At 45.0% G+C, this 20,666-nt stretch overlaps 1 protein-coding gene across 1 annotated transcript in view; it reads right to left on the bottom strand.

Annotated features, from left to right (window-relative positions):
* Positions 1 to 2,491: 2,491 nt before the first annotated feature.
* LOC106566670 (dedicator of cytokinesis protein 3) overlaps positions 2,492 to 20,666 on the bottom strand; it is an 80,395-nt gene continuing 62,220 nt past the window's right edge. The window contains exons 22-54 of the mRNA XM_082959888.1: positions 20,322 to 20,403; positions 18,996 to 19,166; positions 17,120 to 17,312; positions 16,740 to 16,867; positions 16,036 to 16,182; positions 15,844 to 15,942; positions 15,650 to 15,744; positions 15,401 to 15,476; positions 14,926 to 15,026; positions 14,769 to 14,827; positions 14,514 to 14,662; positions 14,218 to 14,303; positions 13,831 to 13,857; positions 13,603 to 13,698; positions 13,431 to 13,491; positions 13,195 to 13,288; positions 12,923 to 13,071; positions 12,484 to 12,570; positions 11,588 to 11,692; positions 10,983 to 11,124; positions 10,675 to 10,841; positions 10,456 to 10,542; positions 8,581 to 8,760; positions 7,700 to 7,783; positions 7,462 to 7,578; positions 7,273 to 7,394; positions 7,027 to 7,165; positions 6,862 to 6,943; positions 6,577 to 6,689; positions 6,269 to 6,368; positions 6,023 to 6,145; positions 5,803 to 5,885; positions 2,492 to 5,686 (exon numbers count right to left, since the gene is read on the bottom strand). Of these exons, the coding sequence (XP_082816014.1) occupies positions 5,006 to 5,686; positions 5,803 to 5,885; positions 6,023 to 6,145; positions 6,269 to 6,368; positions 6,577 to 6,689; positions 6,862 to 6,943; positions 7,027 to 7,165; positions 7,273 to 7,394; positions 7,462 to 7,578; positions 7,700 to 7,783; positions 8,581 to 8,760; positions 10,456 to 10,542; positions 10,675 to 10,841; positions 10,983 to 11,124; positions 11,588 to 11,692; positions 12,484 to 12,570; positions 12,923 to 13,071; positions 13,195 to 13,288; positions 13,431 to 13,491; positions 13,603 to 13,698; positions 13,831 to 13,857; positions 14,218 to 14,303; positions 14,514 to 14,662; positions 14,769 to 14,827; positions 14,926 to 15,026; positions 15,401 to 15,476; positions 15,650 to 15,744; positions 15,844 to 15,942; positions 16,036 to 16,182; positions 16,740 to 16,867; positions 17,120 to 17,312; positions 18,996 to 19,166; positions 20,322 to 20,403 (4,225 nt within the window). The 3' untranslated portion in view covers positions 2,492 to 5,005. The remainder of the gene's footprint in view (positions 5,687 to 5,802; positions 5,886 to 6,022; positions 6,146 to 6,268; positions 6,369 to 6,576; positions 6,690 to 6,861; positions 6,944 to 7,026; positions 7,166 to 7,272; positions 7,395 to 7,461; positions 7,579 to 7,699; positions 7,784 to 8,580; positions 8,761 to 10,455; positions 10,543 to 10,674; positions 10,842 to 10,982; positions 11,125 to 11,587; positions 11,693 to 12,483; positions 12,571 to 12,922; positions 13,072 to 13,194; positions 13,289 to 13,430; positions 13,492 to 13,602; positions 13,699 to 13,830; positions 13,858 to 14,217; positions 14,304 to 14,513; positions 14,663 to 14,768; positions 14,828 to 14,925; positions 15,027 to 15,400; positions 15,477 to 15,649; positions 15,745 to 15,843; positions 15,943 to 16,035; positions 16,183 to 16,739; positions 16,868 to 17,119; positions 17,313 to 18,995; positions 19,167 to 20,321; positions 20,404 to 20,666) is intronic.

The following is a 20,666-nucleotide window of genomic DNA, read 5'->3' on the forward strand; positions in this document are numbered from 1 at the left end:
TGTCAAAGGTTAGTGCTGCATTTAGCTGTGTTTTGGGTATTTGTGATGCATCTAGTTGCTTTGAAAATGGCAGCGTGATTTTTTTTGGCAGGGTACTCTCCTAACATAATCTAATGTTTTGCTTTTGCTGTAAAGCCTTTTTGAAATTGGACAATGTGGTTCGATTCAGGAGAGGTGTATCTATAAAATGGTGTAAAATAGTCATATGTTTGAGAAATTGAAGTTATAGCATTTATGAGGTTTTGTATTTCGCGCGACGCGATTCCACTGGCTGTTGACTAGGGTGGGACGCAAGCGTCCCACGTTCCCAGAGAGGTTAAGCTTGGGGCCCTGGGTCTGAACCCCGCCCTGTGCAACTGGGTCCTGGACTTCCTGACGGGCCGCCCCCAGGTGGTGAAGTTAGGAAACAACACCTCTACTTCGCTGTAAGCATTTCACTGTAAGGTCTACACCTGTTGAATTCGGCGCACGTGACAAATAAACTTTGATTTGATCCTCAACACAGGGGACTTCAGGAAACAGCAGAAGGAGCACGTCCCTATCCACATCGACGGGACCGCAGTGGAGAAGGTGGAAAGCTTCAAGTTCCTCGGCGTGCACATCACTGACAATCTGAAATGTTCCACCCACACAGACAGTGTGGTGAAGAAGGCGTAACAGCGCCTCTTCAACCTCAGGAGGCTGAGAAATTCATCTCGGCCCCTACATTTTTACAGATACGCAATTGAGAGCATCCTGTCAGGCTGTATCCCCACCTGGTAGGGCAACTGCACCGCCCACAAACGCAGGGCTCACCAGAGAGTGGTGCGGTCTGCCCAACGCATCACTGGGGGCACACTGCCTGCCCTCCAGGACACCTACAGCACCCAATGTCACAGGAAGGCCAAAAAGATCATCAAGAACATCAACCACTTGAGCCACGGCCTGTTCACCCCACTATCATCCAGAAGGTGAGGTCAGTACAGGTGCATCAAAGCTGGGACCGAGAGATGGAAAAACAGCTAATATCTCAAGGCCATCAGACTTTTAAATAGCCTTAACTAGCCGGCTACCACCCGGTTACTCAACCCTGCACCTTAGAGGCTGCTGCCCTAAATACATACAGTTCATACAGTATCCACTTTTTCCACATTTTGTTACTTTACAGCCTTATTCTAAAATTGATTAAATAAATACAAATCTCAGCAATCTACACACAATACACCACAATGACAATTTGTTTTAAACGGAAATAACTTATTTACAAAAGTACTCAAACCCTTCGCCATGAGATTCGAAATTGAGCTCAGGTGCATCCTGTTCCATTGATCCTCCTTTATGTTTCTACAACTTGATTGGAGTTCATCTATAGTAAATTCAATTGCTTGGACATGATTTGGAAAGACACACATCTGTCTATATAAGGTCCCACAGTTGACAGTGCATGTCAGAGTAAAAACCAAGACATGAGGTCAAAGGGATTGTCCATAGAGCTCAGAGATAGAATTGTGTCGACTTACAGATCTGGGGAAGGGTAGCAAAACATTTCTGCAGCATTGAAGGTCCCCAAGAACACAGTGGCCAAACTGAGCAATCGGGGGAGAAGGGTCTTGGTCAGGGAGGTGACCAAGAATCCAATGGTCACTCTGACAGAGCTCTAGAGTTCCTCTGTGGAGGTGGGAGAACCTTCCAGAAGGACAACCATCTCTGAAGCACTCCACCAATCATGCCTTTATGTTAGAGTCACCAGATGGAAGCCACTCCTCAGTAAAAGGCACATGACAGCCCACTTGGAGTTTGCCAAAAGTCACCTAAAGGACTCTCAGACCATGAGAAACAAGATTCTCTTGTCTAATGAAACCAAGATTGAACTCTTTGGACTGTTTGCCAAGCGTCAAGTCTGGAAGAAATCTGGCACCATCCCTACGGTGAAGCATGGTGGTGGCAGCATCATGCTGTGGGGATATTTTCAGCGATAGGGACTGGGAGACTAGTCAGGATCAAGGCAAAGATGAACAGAGCAAAGTACAGAGAGATCCTTGATGAAAACCTGCTGCAGAGCACTCAGGACCTCAGACTGGGGTGAAGGTTCACCTTCCAACAGGACAAGGACCCTAAGCACACAGCCAAGACAACGCACGAGTGGCTTTAGGACAAGTCTCTTAATGTCCTTGATTGGCCCAGCCAGAATCCGGATTTTAACCCGATCGAACATCTCTGAAAAGACCTGAAAATAGCTGTGCAGCAACGCTCCCCATCCAACCTTACAGAGCTTGAGAGGATCTGCAGAAAAGAATAGGAGAAACTACCACACTTTTACACTCATCATTTGCTACTGCTACTCTGTTCTTTATTTTACTCGTATTATTATCTATCCAGATGCCTAGACACTTTACCCTGCCTTTGTGTATATATCTACCTCTGTCAAATTCCATTCCCAGCCAAACATACTGCCAATCATTGTTGCTATTTCCCACAGAGCAGCAAGCAATGGAAATGACAGAGACGAGGCTGATAAAAGATTGTCTTTAATGTTTGGCATTGTTAATGAATCCATACCACAGCAGTTATGGGAGTAGGCAAACCACTTTTACAACCAAACACTGTTTGATCATGCTAACACCATATGTACAAGAAAGCACATTGAAAAGTGTATAAAGTATTTATATTTGAAGACTTGAAGTCAACAATGCAGACAACCACAGTTTAATGGATTGGTCTTTAAACATTGATTATAGATATTCATCAATTATATCCATTTCTGGAGTACATGTATTTACACAAAACAACAATACAATTATTTTAGGGGGGTCTGCAATAAGTCTCAAAAATATTTGACAATACCGCTGTATGTACAGTAACAGAATTTACATTGAAAAATTCTATTGTACCTATATTTGATCTGAGTATCACACCTCTCATCATCAGCTTGCCCCTACACCTGATATTCATCTTATTTAATCTATAGCTCTGCTCTTCCATACTAATTCCACTACTAAACATACCCTGCATCCTTTCATGGTACATCAGTGAAAAACGTCAACACTGATGAATCTGCATACAAAAATAGATGTTGTCTGATCAGTGGAGAACCTGATTTACAAGAACACAAAACCAAGCATTTACCTGCAGAAAACGACTGTGTGAAACAAAGAGCTGTCGTTGGAATACTGACCTCCACTTTCCAACCCACTGGTGGTGAGTTATACGTTACATCTCAGCTAACTCTCTGTTGTACCTTCATTCCCCAAGGAGATCAACCTCATGGTCCTGTCTGAGCTTCTCATACTCATCTTCTATACACAAACATGTTCATATTGCAGATCAGGGTGAAGAGGAGATGCAGGCAGAAAGTATTACTGTAGCACCACATCGTCAACCAAGGCAGGACAAAACAGATGTCACACGTTGATATTATCTGCTTTGTTCAGAGAGTGTTGAGAAAGTGACGAGAAAGGAGAGCTGTCATTTTCATGAGTTTCTCAGAACCAGTCAAGTGAGTTGTCTGAGCGAGAGATTGATACTGCAATTCAGTGCACTTAAGGCAGGTGGGCGGAGGGGGGTGCGCAGAGGGTGTGGTGGTGAGTAGAACAGGTAAGATGTACTGTAAATCAGACTGAAGCAATGTCATTGCCATCAGTCCGTTTACACACGGTCCATATTTAGTACTTGTTGGTTGACATTGGCCTGAAACATATAGAGGCAGAGAGAGGGTGTGATACTGGTTTTCTGAGTATAGTTAGTCCAATAGGTGATTGAGGTACTGTTAAGTCGTTATTCTTCGTTCTCATCTTACCGCATCTTAGTCTCCATCACCATCTACTTTCAGGGATCAATCCAGTCCAATTGGATCCAGCTCAACCTGCGCAACTGAAATTGGAACTCACTGTTGTTCCAGCACCTGACAATTTCACCCCTTCCTTGTACCCCTCCCAAGGATTGATCAGATCTGTCAGTCAGAGAACACTCATGCTCCTCTCATGAGATATTTCTATCTGGCACACAAAAGATTAGAAGACTGGAATAGAGACAGAACTTAAATATAAAAGCACTTGAACAGAAAATAAGACCTGCCACTTGTGTAATACAAATAGCACATCTTGTTTAAATACATTCACATTGGTTTTCCATACGTACCGTATGGATGAATACTCCTAAACTGAGGTTTATATGTCCTTTGAGGTTTGGGTCGAGAAGAGCGACCCAGGTCAAATAACAGACTTGCTTTCAATGAGAACCAGGTATCAGAACAGAGTATTGGAGAATGCCATATGGTGAAGGACTATACAGTGTTTTGTAAAAAAAAACAAAAAAGAGCATGGAAAGTGTACTTGAAAACCCCATATATACTGTAGCAAAGCTATCAAAATAATAGGTTAGATATATGTAGCATTGAAAGCAGAAAAGACAACATCACTTTACTAAGAATATAACTTTCTGTAGTTGCCTTTTGTTGTGGAAAAGGGGGGGGGGGGGTCCTTTCGGAGCTTGTATCGTTTGATCATGTTGATCGAGATCGTCATGTTTCACGAAACGGCTGTATATTGTTCTCAAATGAAAATAAACTAAACATGCTCACATACTAGTTGTAGAAGAGTGTACAATCAATATTAATTTAAACAAAGTCATTATTATCGGTCACACTGTCCAACAGATAATATTTCCCTTATTAATTCCTATGAGGCTGCTTCCTCCATTCAGAATCAGACCGTCTGAATACAGTGAGAAGAGTGAGGGCGTATCTCAATAGTCTAAAGTGGATTCCTCTCCTTGTTTCCTCCCCTTTACCTGCACTGATATGAAAACATAGGATGGATGAAAGCAATATGGTCAATGACTACAATGTATTTGCATGATTCCACAGCCCATGATCTCTCACATCAATGCAGCTGAAGGAAAGGAGACAGGGGGGAGGGAGTCACTTTAGACTATTTAGATGCACCGAGGTGACTGAAATCTCCAAGAGGCCCAGCACTTTAGTACTATAATATAATAGACTATTGAGATGAAGCCAAAGACGGTCTCCTCATGGTGTCTCCTCGTGTTCCTCGCTGATGCACTGCTCCCATGCAGCCTTGGCTTGCTCCTCTCTGTGGCTGTGGGGGGAGTGGAAGATCCTCCGAGGCAGGGGGATGGGCTGGGGCAACAGAGAGCTCAGGTCCTCCTCAGGGATGCACCCCTCCCTCAGGTAGGGCTTGGGGGGCACAGCCGGGGGTTGGGGGCGCCGGTAAGGAATGCGGTGGGGGCCGTGGAGTGGTATCTGGTGGTGGGTGGGCCCGTGGGAGTGAGGGTGGGGGTGACCGTCGAGGCCGGCCGGTTGGGGGTGAGACTGGGGGTGGGAGTGAGGGTGGGGGTGACCGTCGAGGCCGCCTGTTTGGGGATGAGAATGGGGGTGGGAGTGAGGGTGGAGGTGTGAGACAGGGTTGCGGTAATGGAAGGGTCGAACCTGGTCGAGGGACTCTGCTTCTGGCCCGCTGTAGTGGATGTGGAGGTAAGGAGAGTCCAGGTACTCATCAGGGGTCCACAGGTGGCTGGGGACGGGCTCCATGGCATCATTTCGCACGGGGGGATCAGGGTACTGGCCCCCAAAGTTACTCTCACTCAGAGAGGAGACGCCACTGCTGGCACTGCCCGAGAGGGTGGAGTTACTGCCCCCCAGGGCTGACTGAGGACTGGTAGGGGAGCCTGGTATGGGGTGGAGAGGAGACTAGATAAAGAGAGAGAGAGGAAGATAAGAAATGAGTTGACAATGAGTTGACATCTGTTGACCAAGTTAAGAGGATAGCATTATTTACTGGTACAGTATGCATGACTGTCTTTAACCTTTCTGAGAGAGCGAATGGGCAGTGCTGGGGGTGGGTCACTGTTCTGGTGGTGGAACGCATCAAAGTGCATCAGGAAGTGACCTAGAGAGAGGAAGTAAAAACGTTCACATCAGAATAAATGTCCCATGTACTTTACAAAACCTCCTATCTAGTGTACATGACAGCTAAGGGACTCTTACCCATAAATAAGGTGTATATTATGACATGATTGTTCTTACCTGGTGGGAAGGACCTGGGCGGGATGGGGGGCATGATAACACCCCCTGTAGGTCCCTGGATGTAGGGCACTGTCTCCCTACCCTCCCCATCTAGACTCCAGCTGCTGGGGGCACTAGGGAACACTGGGGGAACACCAGAAAACCACCTGTTCACTACAGAGCTAGGAAATCCTCCTACTGTATGTGTAGTTGTCCTACTTAGCTCAACACTAGAGAAAAGCATCATTAACCAATTTTACCACGCACATTCAGTATACTTGCCTTTCTCTGGCAAGCCCATGTGAGGGTCAATGCATGGCTTACAGGGGCTCACTTGTTGGAGTAAGGCACGCTGCAGATTGTTGCTCTGCAAACAGAGAGACAACAGAGGCTAAAGATAAGAACAAACAGTATGCTCTGTAGTCTCAGTACCAGTATATTGCTGCTTCGGGCCAATTTGCTGTTCCAACGTTTCAGTGAACTAACTGTCTTCTTCTCCTTAAATAACTAATGCAGCAATGTCGTCAGTCCATTTGGCAGCAGTAATTGAATGGTTTGGCCTGTAACGTCAGTACCTGTCCGTTGTCAGTCATGCTGTAGTACATGGTGTTGTTAGTTCTCTGGTGAGGAGGCAGCAGAATCATCACCTCCCGGTTGTGTTTGGTTTTATCCGGTAGGGACGGAGAGCCTGGGGGAGGGAGGGAGGGGGGGGGGACAGGACATGTCTGCTGTAGACAGTATGGACACCAGAGACCCACTGATAAACACTGGATATACACTGACTGACAGTTATAGTCACAACTGTGAATTAACATGTTTCCTAAATAAAATATGTACTTTCTGGTGCAGGAGTCACTCACCTCTAGCGCTGGAAGGGGCGGAGTTGATTATCTGGGAGGAGGTGGAGCGAATGGAGCTCAGACTGGAGGAGGAGGGGCTTGGCTGGAAAATAAAACATCTGTTCACACACGCATCTTCAAAATGTACAAAACAGGCGTGTGTGTATCCGTGCATGTTAAACCCACCTGCATGTGTGCCGTATCCTCAGGGGGCTCTCCCATCAGGCCATCTGTCAGGATGACCAGGTTTCCTCCCGCCTCGCTGGAGGTGTGAGAAGAGAGGGAGGAGGAGGACTGGCGTATAGAACCTTGCAGGTTCATAGGGCTAAAATAGAGGGAGAGAGAGAGAAAATCATGTTTTAAAAGGTGGTCACATTGAGATTACTGTAACATCTCTTTCTCAAGTGAAACCTGGTATAATGTGTGACTGACCTGTGTCTGTGTATCAGACGAACGCTCTCTGGGCTCATGTGGCTGTGAGTGGTCAGGATGCCTCTGGGAGAGTTGACCCCTGTGTAGGCCGCTGGCAACCCCTGTTGGGCCACATATAAAGACTGCTCTGAATATTTACACTGACTGCACACACACACACCACACAGGAGAGCATGTAGAACCACTTACCTGGTGTAAACCAGCCCTCATCATGTGGAACTGATCTATCAGCTTTTTGTGCAGAGGACGCATTTCTGGGTGCACCAACTTCTCGTGGACAGCCAGCCCCACGCCAAGGATGTGAAGCTGTGACAATGAAACAACATGTAGGAAAGAGAGAACATATGGTTTATCTGTCCTCTATACCCATGTACACTGTATGGACCACTGACCAGTGGGCAGTGAGGAGTAAAGAGCTGTGTCTGACCTGTTCCTGCATCAGGTCATTTAGCTGAGCTATCCTCTCTGTGTCCTCTGGTTGACTGTTGATGTACTCCTTATCAAAGAATGCCTGTGGAGGAGGAACATGGGATATGATTGAGTTACAAGGCATACTCCAAGTCGATATTCACATAATAATAATAATAATAATAATAATAATAATAATAATAATAATAATAATAATAATAAAGCAATTCCCCTCAAACACGCCCACAAATTGGGGAAACAAACATTCTTTCCTATTGGCCCATATTGTAAAAGAGCCAACTTGGTCGTAGATTTTCTGTTATACAGAAAGAACAAAACAATGCCTGAAAAGCTGCAGTGTTGTTCAATGTACATGAAGCCAGGTCAAAAATCTCGACCAACGGTTCGAATGCTTCCACATAGGGAAATAGAGCCTGCAAGAAGAGCCCTGTGGCTTCAAGCTATTCGGTGTGGGAAATGGAGGGACGCTGTGTCCAAGTAGACTACACGTATCTATTTGTGTGGAAAACATTTCATCACAAGTAAGAAATGTAACTTGTTTAGTACAGTCCGTTTGTAACTCCACTCACTCCACTAACTGCAGTATGCTACAAATACTGCATCCAAAATAACACCTTTTTTTTACTGCAGTAATTTTGCAGTGCAACTACAGTTAGAGTTCAAAATAACTGCACTTCAACTGCAGTACGCTGCAGTTATTCTTCAATTACTGCGTACAAAATACTACAGTCGACTGCAGTAACTGCACTTTTACTACAGTTTCAAAACCTGCCTGGTTTCCCCACAGGCGGGCAGCGTTCTATCGAATACCAACTGGGTCTATAGCAGATAACACTGAATGTTTCCTCCATCCCTCCCTCCATCCCTCTCTGTCAGTACCTCCTGGTATCTGGCGATGCCCCCGTTGACTGCAGCATCTATGACCCCGTTGAGCAGCATGCTGAGGGGGTTGATGTTGCCATGGTGCTGCCGGTGCTGGTACTGGCTGGTGAGGGTCCGCAGCTCCTGGGTCTTATTCTCCACCACGTAGATGGCATTCTCCAGAGGGCTCACCTCCACCTGAACACACACACATAGATTTGAATCCATAATGACACTTGCGAGAGAGAGACAAACACAAATGATGCACTTGCTTGCATCATCTCCCTAAGGAGTCTGATGTCACAGTATGAGACGACAGTATGAGACGACAACGTGAGATGACAGTATGAGATGACAGTATGAGATGACAGTATGAGACGACAGTAGCCTATGAGACGATAGTATGAGACGACAGTATGAGACGACAGTATGAGACGACAATATGAGACGACAGTAGCCTATTAGACGACAGTATGAGACGACAGTATGAGACGATAGTATGAGAAGACAGTATGATACGACAGTATGAGACGACAATATGAGACGACAGTAGCCTATGAGACGACAGAATGAGACAATAGTATGAGATGACAGTATGAAACGACAGTATGAGACGACAGTATGAGACGACAGTATGAGATGACAGTATGAGACGACAGTATGAAACGACAGTATGAAACGACAACGTGAGATGACAGTATGAGACGACAGTATGAAACGACAGTATGAAACGACAGTAGCCTATGAGTCGACAGAATGAGACAATAGTATGAGATGACAGTATGAGACGACAGTATGAGATGAAAGTATGAGACGACAGCGTGAGATGACAGCCTATGAGATGACAATATGAGACAATAGTATGAGATGACAGTATGAGACGACAGTATGAAACGACAGTATGAGACGACAGTATGAGACGACAGTATGAGACGACAGTATGAGACGACAGTATGAGACGACAACGTGAGACGACAGTATGAGACGACAGTATGAGACGACAGTAGCCTAGGAGTCGACAGAATGAGACAATAGTATGAGATGACAGTATGAGACGACAGTATGAGATGAAAGTATGAGACGACAATATGAGACGACAGTAGCCTATGAGACGACAGAATGAGACAATAGTATGAGATGACAGTATGAGACGACAGTATGAAACGACAGTATGAGACGACAACGTGAGATGACAGTATGAGACGACAGTATGAAACGACAGTATGAGACGACAGTAGCCTATGAGTCGACAGAATGAGACAATAGTATGAGATGACAGTATGAGACGACAGTATGAGATGAAAGTATGAGACGACAGCGTGAGATGACAGCCTATGAGATGACAGTATGAGAAGACAGTTTGAGATGACAGCATGAGACGACAGAAGCCTATGAGACGACAATTTGAGACGACAGTATGAGACGACAGAATGAGACGACAGAATGAGACGACAGTATGAGACGACAGTATGAGACGACAGTATGAGACGACAGTATGAGATGACAGTATGAGATGACAGTATAAGATGGCGTTTGAGACGATAGTTTGAGATGACAGTATAAGATGACGTTTGAGACGACAATTTGAGATGTCAGTACGAGACAACAGTAGCCTATGAGACATCAGAATAAGACGACAGTATGAGATGACAGTTTGAGACGATGGTATGAGATGACTGTATGAGACGCCAATTTGAGACGACAGTATGAGATGACAGTATGAGACGACAGTATGAGATGACGTTTGAGACGACAGTACTAGATGACAGTACGAGATGACAGTAGCCTATGAGACGACAGTATGAGAGGACAGTATGAGACGACAGTATGAGATGACATCATGCGATGACAATAGCCTATGAGACGACAGTATGAGATGACAGTGCTCCTCACCAGTTCTCTCCTCTCCACCTCAGCCCAGCGGGAGATTCCAGGGAGGGGACGAGACAGAATCAGGGTGGTTCTCTCAATCCACAGGCTCTGAAAACACACACATAAAACACTGAATCCCCTTCTGAATAGTATATAGACAATATAATTACCTTCAATTGTCATTCATTCTATTTAGACCTACAAAACAACAACTTGGACATAAAAGACACACACACATACTCTGAACTCATTCTCCCTGTCCTTGGGTCCCTTGTGGAAGGGTCTGTCGTAGTGAAAGCGAGTGACATTGTTGATGCGGTAGAAGCTCTTGATTCTCTCTGGGACGCGCTCCAGCTGAGGCACGTCAGTAATGTCTGACACTGGGGTCACCGCATAGATCTGCAGGTCTGAGGCCACGTGTTAAGGTACACATAGCCAAATAGACTGACAGTTGAGTTGACTGACACACACACACACACACACACACACACACACACACACACACACACACACACACACACACACACACACTGGTTAGGTTAGGATACACTGAGCATCACTCTGTAAGAGGGCGTCATCTGGTTGGTTGGGGTGCTGCATGGCAATGGCCTGTGGGAATTCTCCCAGCATCCTTTGCTGGAAATCCTCAAGTCGTTCATAGTCATAACCCCGGCACACAAACTCCTTATTCTGGAGAGAAGAGTTGTCATCCAATTGATAGGTACAAAGAAATAGCAATTAGATAAAAGATCCTGTGTGTGTGTGTGTGTGTGTGTGTGTGTGGACATGTTTTAACTATACTTGTGGGGATCAGAAGTCCCTACAGAAACAAAAGTCCAGAAGTCCCCACAAGAATAGTAAACAAACAAATATTTGACCAATTTGACATTTTGAAGGTCTACACAAGGTCAAATGTTATTCTAGGGGGTTTAGGGTTAAGGTTAGAAGTATTGTTAGGGTTAGAATTAGGTTTAGTGTTAGTGTTAGTTTTAGGAGCTAGGGTTAGGTTTAGGGTTAAGGTTAGGTTTTGGGGTTAAGGTTAGGGTTAAGGTCAGAGTTAGGGTTAGGATTTTGAATGGGACTGAATTGTGTCCCCCCACAAGGTAAGTTATACAAGACAGTGCTTGCGTGCGCATGCGTGTGTTCATCTCACCCTGAGGAAAAAAGGAAACTTCCTGCCATAGAAGCCCATCCTGAAGAACTCTGGTTCAATCCTCTGCTGTTCTATGATGTTGTCATAGTACGCAGCTTCCATTTTCTATAAAGACAAAAATACTTGATTCAACCCTCAGAGAGCGTCTTGATCTTTCTCAGCAACACACATCAATGAGGTTCCCTTGATGACAAAGTGGTCATAATGTTTTGGATATTTTGTCAGTGTATTGCAATGTAAATATATTTCCACAATGTGAGGACAATAAAGTATTTATATTATATTACATTCCTTTCTATTTACTTTCCATCTTTGTGATGATGAGTAGTCACTGGGGGATAAAGTAATCGCTCTGATGCAACTATTTAGAAAAAGAGACAGGGAGAACACAGAGAGACAAGGGGAGAAAGAGACAGAGAGAGAGACAGAGAGAGAGAGAGACAGAGAGAGAGAGAGACAGAGAGAGAGAGAGACAGAGAGAGAGAGAGACAGAGAGAGAGAGAGACAGACAGACAGACAGAGACAGACAGACAGAGAGAGAGAGACAGAGAGAGAGACAGACAGAGAGAGAGACAGACAGAGAGAGAGACAGACAGAGAGAGAGACAGACAGAGAGACAGACAGAGAGACAGAGAGACAGACAGAGAGACAGACAGAGAGACAGACAGAGAGACAGACAGAGAGACAGACAGACAGACAGAGAGACAGACAGACAGAGAGACAGACAGAGAGACAGACAGACAGACAGAGAGACAGAGAGACAGACAGACAGACAGACAGACAGACAGACAGACAGACAGACAGACAGACAGACAGACAGACAGACAGACAGACAGACAGACAGACAGACAGACAGACAGACAGCCAGACAGACAGACAGACAGACAGAGACTCACCCTTATCCAGCTCAGACTCTGGTAATCATATAAGGTTTCATACTGGAAAGCCAGTTCCCGACAGAGTGATATTCCATATTCCCAACACTGGAAAGAGACAGAGACAGAGCTCTCACTCATATGGAATCTCTCATTATAGGTATACAATATCATGTCTATGGAATATCATTCTCAGGAGGATTTGAAGGGATATCATGACACATGCAGTGCTTAGACTTGAGATTTTGACTTGGGATGTACATCCATTTGGGACTTTATCAAATAAAATTATGGTTTAATTTGGGCCAAATTCAAAGATCTCACATTTGAATACTACATAAAGTATCTAGACAAAGCCTTGCATTTCCTTTGTTGAAATGCTTATTCTTAATTGTTTTAGTTTAACTTGTATTTTTTTTGCTTGACTTGACTTAGCTTGACTTGTTTTAGCTTGACTTGCCTTTCCCTTGTTGAAATAGTGGAGGACTTTGCGACTGAGGCCCTCCTTGCGTTGCCACTCGCTCTGTGTGGGGTAGTGGAGGAACTCTCTGAGGGGGCGGTCCTCCCAGTGCAGCAGCTCCCAGTACAGAAGCAGGGTGAACGCTGCCTCTGTTGGTGGGGAGGACAAAGGTCAAAGGTCATCACAATTCACCACATTGACCTTACGTGGTAATCCTGACTGTCACAGGGTTCCAGTACTATACAGTGTGAGCAGGTTGATAAGTGTGTTACCTGTGTAGTCCTCTGCCTGCAGGTGCAGGTCACACAGCTTGTGGATGTAGCGGATGTACATCTCCTCCTTGTTCATCTCAGACTTGTAGAAATTCTGGGGAGGACAGGCAAATGTTATCAGGAAGCAAGATTACTACAAGAACCAAAAACCAAAGTACATTTGCAGTTGTCTCAACACATCTCTGGCATAACTGGTATATAAGTTATAAGGTATAATAAATCATACAATGTCTCACCATCAGGTTGGAAGAGCCACCAATTTTCTTGTTCTCCATTTCATCTCCTTTCATACACTCCCTAAAAGCAGAGCAGGGTTTTAATGTCTCTTCAATCTCTACAGTACATCCATGTATCTATAGTCAATGTTATGATATTAACATGTTGCTTGTAATGAGTAATCCAATCTACCTGTAATCTAGCAGGCGCTCCATCAGTCTCGTGACGGAGGTGACAAATGAGATGCCCGTCTCTCTCCACGTCTCCTGCTCAATTTTCTCAAGTAGGCTACAGACAGACAAGCTCTATGTTACACGTGCACATTATTATAAGGATAGTAAACCATAAATACTTATTTGTTTGAGGACCATGATAGTGGTAGAGCTAAAAGCTTGGGCTGTGGGGAAACTGATATCTTACCTGGGGTAAGGCCCAAACAACTGGGTCCTGAAAGATGCAGCAGAAAAAGACACAAGAAGTCAGGAGCATACAAAAGAACATTACAGATGTAGGATCTTAATTTGTGAGAATTTTGAGAATTTTCCTGTACAGAAGGAAATGCAAACTTTTAGTGTATTCAATGTTTAAAAAGGCTTCTACATGTTGTAATTTTCACTTTGAAATGTCAGACTTGATTTGCCCTATCGAAAAAGTATCAACCCTTATAAAAAAAAAAGCCATTTATTATAATACACTGTTTCTGCAAGATAATTTTCCTGCGGTAGCAAACTGACTCAATCTGTACTACAGCACACTGACTCAGGTAACATTGTGTATGAATAGAAGACTGAGGTTGTTGGTGCTTACAGCAGACCAAAGAGCTCTCTGTGATTGCCATCCCCTTTCCCATCTGACACCATACTCTCCAGCTTGTCCATCAACTCTGCTTCCACCTACAGAGAGAAAGAGAGAGAAAGAGAGAAAGAGAGAGAGAGAGAGAGAGAGAGAGAGGTTAGTGCATAAGGAACCAACCACCACACTTCTACAGTAGCACTAAAATCATAGATCCATAACATAGATATGATATTGGGTTATAACATGAAGTTAAACAAGGACTACAGAGGATGAGTGGTGGCACACAGCAGGGGACAGACAGCACTGACCAGTTTGAAGTTGCCGTTCTGCCTCTGCTCCCAGTCCATCATGTCATGGAAGATGGGAATCATGATATTCCGGACCTCGCTCTGAGGCACGAGCGTCACTCCCAGGAACGGACCCATCATTCCAGGGATAAAGTGGGGCTTATTCTCACCTGGAGCACACAGAGAGGGCACAGCACCGATGTTATAGAAACACACATGACATTACCCATGAAGGCTAGAATGACAACAAAGCATCTGAATGTCATTTTATCTCACCAAGCTTCTGCCACATGCTGAAGAGCTCATAGGCCATCATCACCCTCATGTCTCCATACCTACAGAGGAAGGACGAGGGGGGTAATGTAGAGAACGTAGAACTACTGACCACACACACACACACACACACACACACACATGATGGAGAGGTTCTTACTTGTCCATGACATTCTTCCTCTTGGCCTGTGTGAGGGGCTCCAGCTGCAGACTGGGCTGGTTGATGTACAGGACTGTCAGGCTGAAGAAAGAGTTCCACACCTGAGAGAGAGAACATGCACATCAGACACGTGTTCAAATGCCCTTTAACGGCAAAGATCTATCCATCTGTTTATCTATCTATCCATGTAGGCCTACATCTTAGCAATGTTATGCATTCCCATAGTTTCTCTGCATTCATAAATGCAGGGTGAAACAACTCAGACACATAAGACTGGAGACAGGTGCAACATAGAATGACAGCTGTTGTTAGGAAACCATGGAGAGAAAAACAGAGTCCTTTGTGAACATAGAAAGACACGGAGAGAACAGCAGGTTCAGGGTCGACTTCTCCGGGATATTTAAGGCTCTATTGTTTACTTGCTTACTGCTGTTGTTCAACATGACACTTCTCGTTTCTCTACAGAGACACGCACCTTGAAGTCAAAATCCGCCTCAGAGAAGTTCTTGTGTAACGCTGGGGACAGGTACTGTGTTGTCACCACAATGACACTGCAGAAGAAGTCACAGCAAAACGTTAGGATAAAAATAGATGACGCAACGTCTACACAAACGTCACGTGGTATCAGCGTAAGGACTTTCATCTCATAGCTGCATATTTTCCCTTATCTCCTATAGGAGATAAGAATGAAGGCAGTGTTACAGCTAATGTGAGTCAGACTTACTGACTGGTCAGAAGCCTCATGACACTCCAGTCTCGGGGGAAGATGGTGAGCTTCATCAGGTTCCGGAACACACAGAAGATCTTCAACAGAAACTCCTGGAAGTCAATGGAGGTAGTGAGTATTGTGTACATTACCATCTACATATTATAGCTTAGCCCCAGGTTCTTAAATCAGACTGAGGCTGTAGCTCTCACCTTGAGTTCCTCTTTGCTGTGGAAGTTGTTGAGCAGGTGATGGAAGTGGACCTCGGTCATCTGTCTAAGTAGAGACAGCAGAGTGGACACATACTCCCCCTGGACAGGCAGAAACACTTCCATATTAGTGAGGTTCCATGCATTACAAAACAGTATCTTTTTCATGTAGTGTAGGAGAGGAGAGTCTCTGACCGTGATCTCAGCCGTGCACTGGGGACAGCGCTGCCCCCTAGCTGTCTCCAGAGACTGAGACTTGGACATGATGGACAACAGAGTCTGGAGCAGAACATCCAACAGGCTCTCCACCATCATCTCTACCTCCTCCTGAACAGAAGACTCCTAGGAAGAGGGGGGGGAGAGAAACGATGGGGGAGAGGTGAGGAAATAGGAAGGAGATAGTGGGAGGGACAGAGAGAGAGATAGAGAGAAGGAGAGAAGAGGAGGAAAGAGAGCGAGATCGAGTGAGAAGGAATTGAATGAATAATTCATTAATTTGTATAAGCCGCTCGACAGACCAATTAAAATATTAATTCAGCACTCAATGTAAAGTGGCCTACAAAATAATGTCTTGACAATAATGTCTGAACAATGACATGGTATTATAATTGCCTTAACCAGCCTTGGCAGTGTATAAAGTTTTACCAACTACTCTGTCATCCCATCTTTAATTCCATTTGATACAAGAAATGTGAAAAGTATGTTTAGCTGGGATACTATTGATACACTACTGTAGGTGTTCTAGTAACCAGTTATGGTACCAGCTTTTGTTACAGAGAAGTAGCCCCTAACCACTGATACAGGGTCAGATATAATTTCATCCCCCTAATGATGATGATTAGGACAACTTCAACTCCAATCTCTTCTACTGCAGTAGATTCAGTGGTGATGTGATGTACCATAGCGCTGGTATTGATGATGGAGAAGATGCTGGTGAGGATTCCTGAGCAGATCAGCAGCTCCCTCTGCTGGCGCAGGTGCAGGTGGATGTGATGCAGGACCACCGGCAGCAAAATACTACGAGACTCTGAGAGGGGGAGAGAGAGGAAGAGGGGAGAGAATGGGAGGAGTACGGAGAGAGAAGGAGAGGGGGAGAGAGTGAAGGATCAATTGTAGAAAGATTTTAACCAGCTTTAGCCTTTGCCTTTTAGATTCTTTGTCCTGACAAAGAACCAGTTACAGGTAAAACAATCTATTACATTCCCACTTTAGGAGCATCTAACAGTGTTCACAGTTTCATTTGGTGTTAGTAAAGTTGTCCTGTAGTCTTCAGTCTTACCAGGGAAGAAGAAGAGCCTGCTCTCGACGGTGCGGGCGATAGACTGCAGTTTGACCACGTCCATAGACTGACCGATGTCCACCGTACTGGGCATGCTCCCCAGGGTGCCCCGAACATACTCAGCCACCTCCTGCACTGTGAACATCTGCAGCAGCTCGTCAAAGATGTCTGGGAAACTGTTCAATAACGCCGCCTGACAGGGTCAAGAAGAAGAGACAAGAAGGGAGGGAGAGAAAAGGAGAACAGACAGACAGACAGACAGACAGACAGAGGGAGACAGAGAGGCAAAGAGAGAAGGGCAGAGAGACAGGGAGAAGCAGGTCTAGATCATTTGTATTCCTCTATTCAATAAATGACACTATGCCATAAGGGAGTTATTGGACTATAACATCCATACGTCTTAAAAGGACCATAAGAAGGATGCAAACCAAAACAGGGCAGGGTAACACATATCTTATCGAGGGAGGTTGACAGCTGACAGAGAGCAACTGCTGCACTGGGTGACCAACACAATGTGGTGCTGTGACTAACTGAGACGAGAGAGACCTGGAGCATGTCTACCATAGAAAAGCATGTAGTTGATCACAACAGTGAAAAGAGGGATCAGAGCAAAAACAAAATTATACAAAGTATATCAGTGGAGGCAGGTGGGAGAAGCTATAGGAGGACAGGCTCATTGTAATGTCTGAAATGGAATTGATGGAACGGAGTCAAACATGGGGTTTCCATATGTTTGATACCGTTCCATTTATTCCATTTGAGCCATTACAATAAGCCAGTCCTCCTATATCTCCTCCCACCAGCCTCCACTGAATTATATGTGCAAAACTTTGGGCAAAAATTCTAAAATAACAGCTTTAAACTGTATAACTGATCAATGCACCATTATACCAGGTAATTTAATGCTTTAAAAAAAAGAGGAATAAGATATTTGGCTACAGAAGTGCCATTATTACCGATCTCTACAGCTTCTATTCAAAAACAAATCTTGTGAAATGACATCAACACATACTGGAGGAGTTACTGGCTAGCTACAGTGGCTAGGGTAGCTAACGAACTAGCTATGTTGATCATAGCATGCATGACCAGAATTACACATAAACCACCAAAGGCACACCCCGTTTCTGTTTGAAAATTGAGAAAGAGGGGCCTCCCGAGTGGCGCAGTGGTCTAAGGCACTGCATCGAGGCGCTTGAGGCGTCACTACAGACCTGGGTTCGATCCCAGGCTGTGTCACAATTGGCCGTCTCCAGGTGTCCCATAGGGTGGAGCACAATTGGCCCAGCGTCGTCCGGGTTAGGGGAGGGTTTGGCCGGGGGGGGTTTTTACTTCGCTCTTCGCGCTCTAGCGACTTGTTTTTGCAGGTGCTTCCTCCGACAAATTGGTGCGGCTGGCATCCGGGTTAAGCGGGTGGGTGTTAAGAAGCGCTGTTAGGCGGGTCATGTTTCGGACGACTGATGACTCGACCTTCGCTTCTCCCAAGCCCGTTGGGCAGTTGCAGCGATGAGTTAATTGGATATCACGAAATTGGGGAGAAGGGGGATGTTGTTTTTTTTACAAAATACAATTAAAATATTAAAATACAATTGGAGAAAGAGGCGGACCGTTTTTCGTTCCCAGAGTTGACCTTTGAAGTATTTTATAGGAAAGCAACAGAAAGAAATGAAACAATATATGAAATCAATGACAAATTAGTGATAAATGAATAAGTCAATTGAATCAAAGCTAAATGAACACAAAGATAGAACAAAGGAGCCGATAAGCTCATAATAGTCCAGTCAAAATGCACTGATCTGTCTATGTAGAATAAGAGGACATCTCGGCCTTCTGGGATAAAGACAAGCTAGGGACAGACCGGAAGTGCTGATGTTCTGACCTGTGTGAAGACGAGGGTCTCTGAGCTGCGGCTGTCCAGACTCAACACAAAGCGGATGGACTGGAAGAGCTCCTGGATGCTGGCCCTGAACAGCTCCTCCTCCATACCACAAGTCGCTCGCGAGTACAGGATCCGAGACTGGACGATAAACTTCAACAGGTACTCCAGAGCCTGCAGGGTGGACAGAGGACGAAATAGGACACAATTACCTGTAAAATACAATTATCTTTATATTATGTGTAGTGTGGTGGTTTGCGTTGGGTTGTGTTCCTTTCTTTAGGCCTTGTAATAAAATGTACCTTTACATGACCACTACAGCATCAAAGAGCAAACCTTCATAATTCATGTCAGTATTCTGCAATGCAAACATATCAATACATATTGATGATTCCCTGTCATAAGATATCTCTAGTCTTCATCCATCTGGAAACCTCCCCTGATTTACCATGGCTTTAGATCATACTGTCTATTTGACATTCATGTCATATTTCCTTTCATCTATAGGCGTGAGGTCTAAATGTTCCATGTTGGTAAAGAAATGTATGTTGGGAGTGTCTAACAGTGTGTGGGTTCACTCTGTTTGTCCAGACCTCCTCTCATGTCCTGATGTGATGTGATCTTTAGACTCATGGTCCTGTCCGACCATCTTCGCTGTGATGTGACGCTGTGATGTGATGTGAGCCTTACCCTCATGACCTCCTGGATGTGGTCCTGTCAACAACAGATGTGATGCGAGCCTTATCTTCAAGGCCTCCTGGATGTGGTCCTGTCTGACAACCTCAGATGAGATGTGATGTGAGCCTTACGATCATGGCCTCCTAGATGTGGTCCTGTCTGACAGCCTCAGATGAGATGTGATGTGAGCCTTACCATCATGGCCTCCTGGATGTGGTCCTGTCTGACAACAGATGTGATGTGAGCCTTACCATCATGGCCTCCTGGATGTGGTCCTGTCTGACAACAGATGTGATGTGAGCCTTACCCTCATGGCCTCCTGGATGTGGTCCTGTCTGACAACAGATGTGATGTGAGCCTTACCCTCATGGCCTCCAGGATGTGATTCTGTCTGACAACCTCAGATGTGATGTGAGCCTTACCCTCACTGGCCTCCCTGGATGTGGTCCTGTCTGACAACAGATGTGATGTGAGCCTTACCATCATGGGCTCCTGGATGTGGTCCTGTCTGACAACAGATGTGATGTGAGCCTTAACCTCATGGCCTCCTGGATGTGATTCTGTCTGACAACCTCAGATGTGATGTGAGCCTTACCATCATGGCCTCCTGGATGTGATCCTGTCTGACAACAGATGTGATGTGAGCCTTACCCTCATGGCCTCCTGGATGTGATCCTGTCTGACAACCTCAGCAGAGCGGTCCATGTACCACTTCAGACAGCGAATCAGCTCTCTACAAGAACACAGAGTAAAGAGTGTTAAACATGGGGTATCCCATGGACATATAAGACAAAGAAAATGTACACTGGTGTCATAGTCAGGTCCAACATTATTGGCACCCTTGATAAAGATATTATTATATATTATGTGTAGTGTGGTGGTTTGAGTTTGGTTGTGTCCTTTCTTTAGGCCTTACAATATCCCTTTACATGACCACTACAGTATCAAAGAGCAAACCTCGGTATCATAATTCATGTCATTATTCTGCAATGCAAA

The sequence above is a fragment of the Salmo salar genome, chromosome 13 (genome assembly GCF_965601325.2).
Source record: "Salmo salar chromosome 13, fSalSal1, whole genome shotgun sequence".
Lineage (NCBI taxonomy): Eukaryota > Metazoa > Chordata > Actinopteri > Salmoniformes > Salmonidae > Salmo > Salmo salar.